This window comes from Cryptosporidium hominis, assembly GCF_000006425.1.
Source record: "Cryptosporidium hominis TU502 chromosome 4 CHRO014104, whole genome shotgun sequence".
Classification (NCBI taxonomy): Eukaryota; Apicomplexa; class Conoidasida; order Eucoccidiorida; family Cryptosporidiidae; genus Cryptosporidium; species Cryptosporidium hominis.
Window position 1 is genome coordinate 1 of NW_667205.1, and position 10,286 is coordinate 10,286.

General features: G+C 28.8%; 6 protein-coding genes across 6 annotated transcripts; 4 read left to right on the forward strand and 2 right to left on the reverse strand.

Annotated features, from left to right (window-relative positions):
• Positions 1-109: 109 nt before the first annotated feature.
• Chro.40208 (C0850c) lies at positions 110-1,999 on the forward strand. Its single annotated transcript, XM_661114.1, has 1 exon — positions 110-1,999. One exon carries the CDS (start codon positions 110-112, stop codon positions 1,997-1,999), a length of 1,890 nt encoding a protein of 629 aa, XP_666206.1.
• A 222-nt stretch (positions 2,000-2,221) lies between these two features.
• Chro.40209 (hypothetical protein) lies at positions 2,222-4,213 on the forward strand. Its single annotated transcript, XM_661115.1, has 1 exon — positions 2,222-4,213. The coding sequence occupies one exon, from the start codon at positions 2,222-2,224 to the stop codon at positions 4,211-4,213; it is 1,992 nt and encodes a 663-aa protein (XP_666207.1).
• A 114-nt stretch (positions 4,214-4,327) lies between these two features.
• On the reverse strand, positions 4,328-4,996 carry Chro.40210 (hypothetical protein). The annotated part of the gene is made up of 1 exon (XM_661116.1): positions 4,328-4,996. The coding sequence occupies one exon, from the start codon at positions 4,994-4,996 to the stop codon at positions 4,328-4,330; it is 669 nt and encodes a 222-aa protein (XP_666208.1).
• A 118-nt stretch (positions 4,997-5,114) lies between these two features.
• Positions 5,115-5,321, reverse strand: Chro.40211 (hypothetical protein). The annotated part of the gene is made up of 1 exon (XM_661117.1): positions 5,115-5,321. One exon carries the CDS (start codon positions 5,319-5,321, stop codon positions 5,115-5,117), a length of 207 nt encoding a protein of 68 aa, XP_666209.1.
• Positions 5,322-5,735: 414 nt separating this feature from the next.
• Chro.40212 (hypothetical protein) lies at positions 5,736-7,874 on the forward strand. The annotated part of the gene is made up of 1 exon (XM_661118.1): positions 5,736-7,874. The coding sequence occupies one exon, from the start codon at positions 5,736-5,738 to the stop codon at positions 7,872-7,874; it is 2,139 nt and encodes a 712-aa protein (XP_666210.1).
• Positions 7,875-9,571: 1,697 nt separating this feature from the next.
• On the forward strand, positions 9,572-10,222 carry Chro.40213 (hypothetical protein). Its single annotated transcript, XM_661119.1, has 1 exon — positions 9,572-10,222. One exon carries the CDS (start codon positions 9,572-9,574, stop codon positions 10,220-10,222), a length of 651 nt encoding a protein of 216 aa, XP_666211.1.
• Positions 10,223-10,286: the final 64 nt, after the last annotated feature.

Below are 10,286 nucleotides of genomic sequence, written 5' to 3' on the forward strand. Positions count from 1 at the left end.
TATCACGAAGTGTGTCATCCAATTAAATGAAGAGTTTGAACATTTTTTCTCACAAATTACTAAGGATAAAGTTAAAAATGATACTTGCTTTAATATTATATCAATAACAATGAATAGGAATCCATCAGAAGATGTGTCCATATTTACTAAAAGACTTTCTCTGAACCTAAAGAAACATATTGGAAATTTTATTAAGTTGAGATTTAGCCAAAGCTTGAAAGTAGAAATTAGCGTGAAAATACAAGATAATAATTTCAACGACATTGGAAACGTGAAATTAGAAGATATTATTAATAGTCAGAATCTGTATGTTGCTAAAGTTAGTGTGGTGGCAAATAATGAAAAATGCCAACACTTTTATTATTTAATTAAGAAAAATGTGCCTCTGATTGAATCTGTAAACATAAAAAATGAAATTATATGGGGGTTCCCAATTGTACCAAACATAACATTTATAAAAGGGGAGTCGAATAATTTTTCATATAAGTGGTATTTACAGTATAATATAAATGAAGCAAAAACAAAACATGATATATTGCCAAGTCTTCCAGAAAATGTAATTGAAATTGATCAAAATTATATTTGTGATTTGAAAGCAGAATTTATAAATAGAGAGGAAATGTCCAAAATTCTCGAGAACATTGAGAACTATTCAATAATATTTAGAATTATGCTAAATTCTGAAATATCTTCATTATTTGACACTATTTATAGATTTAATCATATTAATAAACCGCTGGAAGCAAGTTGGAGAGAAGAAAGAATACACCGTTTTAAGGGTGATTTGAAATTAAGTCCTGAATTGAATGTTAATAGATTAAAAATAGTGACTTTCAATATTCTGTCGGAAATATGTGCTCAGACAGATAAGGCTCTAAATGAAATGTATACAAGTTGTCCAAAATATGCATTGCATTCCAATTATAGAAGAAGTTTATTAGCTAGGGAGCTTATTGACTTGAATGCAGATATAATAGGTCTTCAAGAGGTTCAGTCTTGTTTATACGAGTCGTTTATTCATATATTAATGGAATTTAAAGGATATTCAGGTGTTTTTAATTCTGACTATGCCAGTGTTACAACATTTTACAAAAAAGAATTATTTAATTTATTAGAATCTGATACAATACTTTTCAAAAAAATGTTAATTAATGATTATCCGGAAATTGTTAAAGAAATTAAAGTAAAATGGCCAAACTTTATTGAATACTTGCTAGATAAAATTTTAACAGTATTTCAAATTGTCGTATTAGAACATAAAATTACCGATGTAATTTATGTGTTTGCCAACACGCACTTCTACTATCATCCTTTTGGAGGTCATGTTAGAATTCTACAGGCAAAGTTACTCATGGATTTAATTGAAAAGTATTTGAAGAGATTAAGATTGAGTTTTCCATCTAAAGAAGTTTTCACCTTTTTATTTGGTGACTTCAACACCCTTGCCATTTCAGATGCTAGAACACTTTTCACTGAAGGTATTATTAATTCAAATTCATCCGAGTGGATTCACTCTACACTTCTTAATTATAATAAGAAAGAAAGATCAGACAGCAATGACGAACAATGTGAAAATGTTAATGGCCATCTTAACGAAGATGAACTCAAAAATTTAGAGTTGCATAGTTTGGGTTTTGATCTCCAGACCAATAATAGGTGTATTGATTTGCTGGATATTCATCTAGACAAAAAATATAATAATATACAAATTCGTCATAAAGAAAAAGAAAGGATTGAAAATGCTGATTCCAAAGGGTTTAGTAGTAGTTTATATTATCCTTTCACAAACAAAGTCAACCGGTTTTCTGGCCAGTTAGATTATATTTATCTAGTAGAAGAAGAAGCTTTTTCCAACAAGTTTAACATTTTTTTGAACAACTTTTTGCCATATATAGACGAAGCAACCTTATCTCCAATTAACACTCTTCCATCACCTCAATATCCATCGGATCATATCTCAATAGGAATTGATATTTCAATAACTAAGAATGAAAGTTAACCAAATTTTTATTATACTTTTTTACATATTTTCAAGGAAAAAAATAAGAAAATTATGGTGTGCACAAGTATTATTTTTTAATGGATTAAATTCTTTGGTGTGTGAAAGAAAAAAAAATTCAATTATTAAATTTTTTTTAATATCTTAATATCAGAAAATTGAAAGTGGTAATATAAACAATTTCCCTCTTTTCTTACTGATCTTAAATTTAGAAAAAAAAAAATGAGTTCCACTGAGTCAAATAGACCAATAGTATTGGAGAAAATTCAGCTCGAATCTAGAAAAGTTTTTTCAGTAAATAATAGGAGGGCAGTAATTGAAGAAAGAAGAAATGATAGAAAATTATTCAATAATGAATTAATGAATGGAAATTCTTTTTTTGTAAAAAGACAAAAATTAATTAATGAATTACCACCGCATCCAAAGAAAGTGCTTTTACCAATCATAGAAAATCAATTTGTGTTCTTAGGGGGGGTTGCATTGTCACTAATTCACAAGGCTTTGATGAGTAATTTTGGAAAGAGCATGATTGACTTTATTATTTTAAGATCTATTTTTGGGAATGGATTGTTAATATTTTTGTTATTTGAAATTCATTATTTAAAAAGAAGAATTAATATGCTATCAACTACAAAAAGATATCTAAGAGATTTTGGTTCATTGGACTCTTCAACAAACAATGAAAGCAATATCTTTGCTAGTCTTTCTAAAAAGTCAAAGCTATCCCTAATTATATGGATGTTTATTTCTAGTATTTTTACAATATCCCAACCATTGGTAGACAAGTTTTTCCCAATTCAAATAATTTCTTTGTCCCAGCCTTTTACTCCACTAATTTCTCTAATAATACTTTTTATATTTACATATAAATCAAATAAAGAACATCACTTCACAAAGTCTGCAAAGGACAAAATGATTTATACTAAATTAGGTATTTGCTATAATGGTCGATCAGATACTTCAACTAGTGTTACAAACTTCTCAGCACTTGAAAGCAGCAAAATAACTGAAAATATTAAGCTTGAAGCAGAAAAATTATTTCAAAGGTCAAGAATGATTGCTGATAATCAAATTTCTTATAAAAATTTACTGATTATTTTTTTGAGCTTCATTGCACTTCTTTCAGCCACTCCAATTAAAGGAATGCTAATATACTTTGAGAAAACAACTATCAGCTTCTTTTTGTGTGGACTTATTCCAACACTAATACTTCCTTGTTTACATGAAGTTTTTTTCCACATAATTTGTAACCGAATCTTAAGTGAGTTACTAGCAGATAAAATTGAATCAAATCCACAATCTAACATTGTCTTCACCAGAATCAGTCCGATTGATGATTTAAATAGGAAATTATGTAATATATATATTCATCTCTTCATGACTTTAGGACAAATCATGATAGTACTACCTACTTGTATTGGTATTAAAGCAATATTTTATTTGAAGTTTTCACGATTAATTTCAACTGATGGAAATGTTTCCAATTTAAACTTGATTGGATCAATTTTGGAATCTCTTTTCGACATTGGAAAGACAGAAATTGTCACTATTATATTTTCGGTCGTTTCAATGCTTGGAATTTACCAGAGGTGTAAAATTAACAATGCGGAAACTTTTGGATTAGCGGGACTGATGTCAGTTCAAGGATTCCAAACACTTTTAAGCACATCATTAAAAAGTAGTTGGTCAACTTGGCTAAATAATCATCTTACTGGTTTAATTTTCTCAATTTCCTCAATTGCAATATTAAGATTTCAAGATATTATTGGAACTTTGAAAATTTTCTATTTATATGCTAGATGGACTTTATATTTTAATACTCAAGTTATTGCTGGGAAGGATGAAAGAGCTTATGAATACGAAAATATTAAATCATATAAATCAAATATAAGAATTATTGGAGGAAGTATTGATATCAATTCCAATATTGCAAATCTTCATTTTGTAGACAGCAAACCTCGCCTTTCAAATCAAACTTTGATGGATGATGAAGTTTCATTGAAATCAGATAGTGAATCTGAGAATATAAAATCATTAATTGAAGACAAAACACAAAAAACATCCAATGGGTATAATATAAAAACAATCTCATTGGAAAATAAGAATCATGATAGCAAAACTAAGCATAATAATAAATTTGACTTGAAATCCAATTCAAATTATTTCATTGAAACACCAATTATGTCTGCGAAAGTTGTTGTTTTGCAAAACTAATAAATATTTGTTTAATACTAATAAAAGCCTAGCAAATATTGTTAATATGAATCCACAAAAGTAATTTTATATATATTTATAACTTATTTTTTTATTTTCTAAATTCTTTTATCCTTATCTATGCCCCATTGTAGGCATTAAAATTGGAGTAAATGAATGATCTTCACTACAAGTTTCTGATAACGCCTCTTCAGATTCCTCAATAGGTAAATCCTTTGTGTAATTAATGTCTTTTAAATCATTTTGAATTACATTAATGCTTGCAATTAAATCATTAGAATTTATGAAATAATCTAGCAAGATTCTGATCGAATTTGTATTACTGAATCTTTCGCTTGCATCATTTTCCGGATTTTCAATTTTAATAACTACTCTGATCGACTTGAAATATTGTGTTTTGTTTTTTATTGAAGAGGAACCCAGTAGACCTAACTTCATATCATTACTAATTTTTGTTTTTTCCCCAAGTAAATAACAATTTAGATTGTGGACTTGAACAGGAATACCTTCGTGAACTATATACATCCTATGTAATCTTACCATGATGTTTTCAGATGTGTTATTAAATCTTAAAACCAAGTGATATTGGCTTTCAAACTGGCTTATTCCGTCAAAATTCACATCAATATAATATGGAAGTAAAACCTTTGTAATTTCTTCATTAATATTTAAATTTGAATAGTAATTATTTGTGGGAGAAATATGAATAATTTCTCCGCCAGTGTTAGTATAATTACATTCAAATACACCACATAGCTTTATTTCTTTATTTAATTGATTCATTAAAATAATTCTTGACCAATTCAATAATTTAATAATGAAGCTAAATTTAATTTATATTTATTTACAGATGTAAATAAAATTCCAATATATATTTGTTATTGGCAAATCTCATAAATATTTATTTTATCACTCGCAAATGTTTTAAATAAATAATTTTTTTCTTTATATTGTAATTAAATCCACAAAATTCCTTTTTTTCAGTGATTAAATTGATTATTATGTAAGCTTTTATAAAAAATTCTCGTTTTTTTCTTTTTGTTAATATTAGTTTGGATGTGGGACTGTTTCCCCCCCCCCCCCCTCTGGCTAAAATAAATGCATGCATGCAATAAAAACTGTGGGAAAAATATAAATATATATTAACTTTAAAAAACTAATTAGAGAAGTTTTGAAAAAATTATATTTATATATCATAATATGAAAATTTCTATAAATAATTATACAATATCATTATGTATCGTGGCGACGTGTAATTAATTTTGGTGGATGGTACCCACAAAACTTTAAAAAAATCATAAGCTGACAATTTCAGCAGTCAGTTTAAAAAACTATTATTAATGGAATAAAAGTGGTGGAAATAAATGAAAAAGTAGTGGAGGAATAAATTGATGACTTAAATATAACATTAATCTGGATTAATTAAGAGAGCTCAATTAAATGAAATTCAATTGTATGTGTAAAAAACTTATGTAAAATAAACAAATTAAATCGTTGAATATAGTTTCTGCCAAAACAAAAAATGATAATAGAACAAAAAACAGGAGATGAAATTAAAAAATTAACCGGAAGAAATATTATTTGGTCCCCAAATGAACTAGGGATTCCATACTTAGGACTTTATGAGGAACATGGGAAAATAGGTAACGAAGACTACTTGAGATATGGTGTTAGATACATTGGAAATAAAGCAATAAACGGAAACAATGAAATAATAATAATAGGCGAAATTTATGGAGAATTATTGAGTTTGGATAGCTTAGTTTTCAGGAGTAAGGAATTTGAGTATACTGAATTAAATAGTTCTTTAAATTGGATTTGGAGATATAATGGAGTTGTTATAGATACAAGAAATATTACTGGTATTCTTGGATTTATCCAAAAAACATGGAAAGAAAGTGATGAAAGTAATTGCCATCTGGAAGTTATTGATGGCAGGTTATATGTTACATCGAATCCAAATGTATGTATTTATCCAGGAGATGAGTTAGTATTATCTGTAAATAACAATATGGATCTATTAATTCCTACTATTGGTGATGAAGTTATGAAATTGAGAAGTAGAAGTCGTAAGATTGAACAAAAATTGGAAAGATTTAGTTATAAAGAATCTCCAAAAAGTTGCGAAGCAACAGCTGTTTCAGTTTCATCTGCAAGCACAGTGGTCACTAAGAATAAGTCAGGTATAAATGATGAATACGATAATAATAATAATGTTTCGGTTCCTTATTCTTTAAATTGTACAAACGAATATTACTGCAATCTTTGTAGTAGAAGTCAAAATAATGCAGTTACAGGGTCTAATCATTTTTACTATGGTGAATTGAGATTTTCAACAAGAATTTTCAAAAATGCATTAGTTTTCGTTCTAGGTGAAAAGGAAAATATTCTCGGTTTAACAGAAAATCAAATTCATTACTTTGATCGTTGGAAAAGTACCAGCTGTGATAGAGAGCTTTATGCTCTCGCTTCTACACACAAAATTAGTTTTAAATCAAAAAGAGGTGTTTCAATTGAAACCATTCAAAATGAAAGTGAGACTGATCAAACCCATAATTTTCCAATAGAAACCTTACTTGTGAAAAACTGTGTTTCAAAAAGTATCAATGAAATGATAATCAGTGAGTTTCAGCTTGTGAGAGATGATAAAAGTCACAATTTTGGAGATTTAACAAGAAAGTGTTATATTTCCAAATCTGTTTTACTCTACTACTTTTTCGAAAAATGGATGAATGAAAAATTTGTTGGAGAATATAAATATTTGAGAATTCCAATACCTATGTTAATTGAACAGCATAGGCAATTATTATTACCCTATCCTGAAGGAATTCAGTGGGATTTAGAAACTTTATCTTGGAGATGCAATATTCAAAAGAATATTGGAATATGCAAGCAGGAAATAGGAAATAATTTTTCACTGGAAGCAAGTATTAATGACCATATAGCTCAAGAACAAGAATATGTTGGAGTAAGAGTAACAAATGAAAATGACTCATTTGAACTTTTTAAGAATTATATCACTATTTGTTCCATAAAATACAAAAGTGCAAATCAATCAAAGTCTAAAGATATGAACTCTTCGTGCAGTTATAACTCTAGCAGAGCAGACTATAACATGGATTATCAGTCAAATTCAATTGGTAACAAGAAAAAGAGACAAAAGGAATTTGTAGAGGTAAAGGATAAAGAATACGAACATGAATTGTTCGAAATAGAAGCTCAGGATATTTCAAGAAAAATTGGGAATAACTTCTCTGAAAGTCCTGATAATGACTTAGTTAGTATTCATGAAATTATTGATAAATGCAGTGAGATCAAAAGCATAGATCAAATTAACAGTAAGAACAAACAATTACTTACAGTTGTTTCAGATGATATAGGGATAATTTCTCAGCAAGTTGAAATTATTCTAGTTCCTCCCTATTCTTCATTCATAAAGTTTTGTGTAAAAAGGTTAGGTTTCAGTATAACTTATAATAAAAGAAGAGCGTGGTTTTCAGTCAGATCTAGAGGAGTTTTAGAAGCATTTAACTTGGCAATCAAATGGGATAAAAAACAGAAATCAATTAATGAGAAAAACCATGCTAATAACTATTTGGATTCAATAAATAACAAATGTAGCAATTTAGAAAATGTTTCATCTTCAAATATCAATCAATAAATCAAAATGTGGGATAAAGGGGAAAGATCGTCGTTGGAAATAGGAATAATATAATAATATAATAAGCTCATTCACATTTACAAACTGAAATAAATCATTTTTGTCAGATAGGAAACGATAGTGTTTTAAGTTTAAATGAACAAGCAAATCGTCTCAAGCCTTTACCTAAAAGAATTATTTGGGTTCCTAGCAGAAGAGTATTTATTGTTTCTTATAAACGTTTAGGAGCTATAAATCAGATGAACACTAAATCATTTAATCCTACGATTTATGGAGGAGTAAAGAAAGCATTAAAACACGCCTGTATTTTTCAATCACAAACTGAACAATGCAAATTTAACGGTTTTGCTGATAATAGTGGGGTTACAGAAGCAAATTCATCATATTCAAGTGTGAAAAACAAGATAGATAGCATTGATGAGAAAAGTAGAATGGAATCATCGCTGAAGCCTCTCAATTATTGGGTAAGAAGTATAGACTCTAAAGTTTCTTCTGAAAAAGTTACAAATGCTTATAGAGAAGCAGTGTCAACATATCTTACACAATCTACTACTTTTTCTCAAAATAATACAACTTTAGGAGGGCCGGAGAACTATTGTGAAATGGACCTAGAACAGAATGCTAACTTTTTATCTTTAACCCCAAATTTGGAAAGCTCACAAAAAGAATGTATGGATGGCTCATATACTGCTGAAAATGCCCATAATACTAATGAAAATGTGGATTTTCTTGAAAGTCAAGTTCGAATGAAAATGGATGAAAGCTATATCAATAACTTTAATACTGACTATGCTTTCTCTGGAGAGCCTAATGCATTACAAACAATGAATGAGAATTTGCCTCTAAATAAAGATTTTGAAGCTAATGAGGCTGAGTATTCCCAGAATATTGAGTTCAAGCCCTTTAAAATGTACCATGACCAAGTGTTTATAAATAAAGACTCTGCGTTAAATTTGATGAATATAGATGAAGTGCTCAATCTTTACAGTTCTAATGGTAGTAATGTACAAAATGATTCAACAGATGGGCAAACTATCATTCTTGACGAGGAAATATGTAGTACAGAGAATCTAATTGGCCAAGAAAGCCTTTGCAATTCAAGCGTTGCAGACTATATGAATTCTTTTGAAGATTACAAAATCTCCGAGCCATTAATTTCAATTAGCGACCCTTACACAAATATAATGCACTTAGATGACCCCCCTACTCTTCACGATCAATACATTAAAATGGTATCTCCATATGAATACATCGATTCGTTCACATTAATAGAACCGTGATTTTCTATGCATATGGTTGTAGAAATATAAATTTTACAGTGAGTTAAAAATCAAACAAATGGATAATACTTATGTTGAAAATTGAGAAATAGAACTAAAATTTACTAATTTATTTGTAAATATATGTCTTTAGTATGAAAAGTTCGTTTAGCTGGAAATAAGAGAATAGAAAAATTAAACGTTTAAAAATTGCTCCACCAGCTTTGCCAAACACATACTCGGCGCCAATATAAAGACAGTGCATATATATATTTTTGATCTAAGGAGAGAATAAATCAGTTTCCATTTAGTTTTAATTCAAGTCGAATCCCTTTGAATTGTAAATACTGAAAAAATCTCGGGAAATTCATACGTTTTAACAGGTATCAGCATGCATCTTAAGGATAATCTGTAGTTGAACTTTAATTCAATTGAAGAATGTCTGAAAATAGCGTTGATATTCGTTCTGTGCAAGCCACAAACTGCACAGAGTCTGACATGGGGCAAACCTTAACAGAAAATATACTTAATTCAAAAGAAGATAGAGAAGTTTTACTCTCTTTTGACGACTTTTTTCTTTTTAAATCTTCCTCAGATAGTAAGATTGAGAAGATTAATTATTCCGATTTGGTCGAACATGATTCCGCAGATTTGGACGATAATTCGATCGATTATATATCTAATCCAGATAAAACTCAAATGGAAGACTTAAACTTTACTGGAAGTACTTCAAGTCGCTACTCTAATACTGAATTCAAATTAAAAAAGAGTGCTTCAAATAGTACTTTAGACGAGTTTAATAGAGGGATACTAAATGATGAACTCGAGACTGAATATGTCAAGTTGATCCCTAACTCAGAAATTGTTTTTGCTAAGTCATACGATAAGGAAATGAATATTGCAATTGGTTTGATTGACGAGGTACTAAAAATGAGAGACGAATGGAATTACGAGCTACCTAAAATAGAACATGATCATTTAATAGCTCACAACTATGGGAATTTACAAGATGGAAACCCTATATTAGATATTGAATCATTGGTAGATACTTTGCCAGAAAAGATAGATGCCAAATATGAAATGGATTAATGGTGCTTATAATATTAAAATGGTACTCGAATAGAAAATTTACTTTATAACCCTTATAACATTC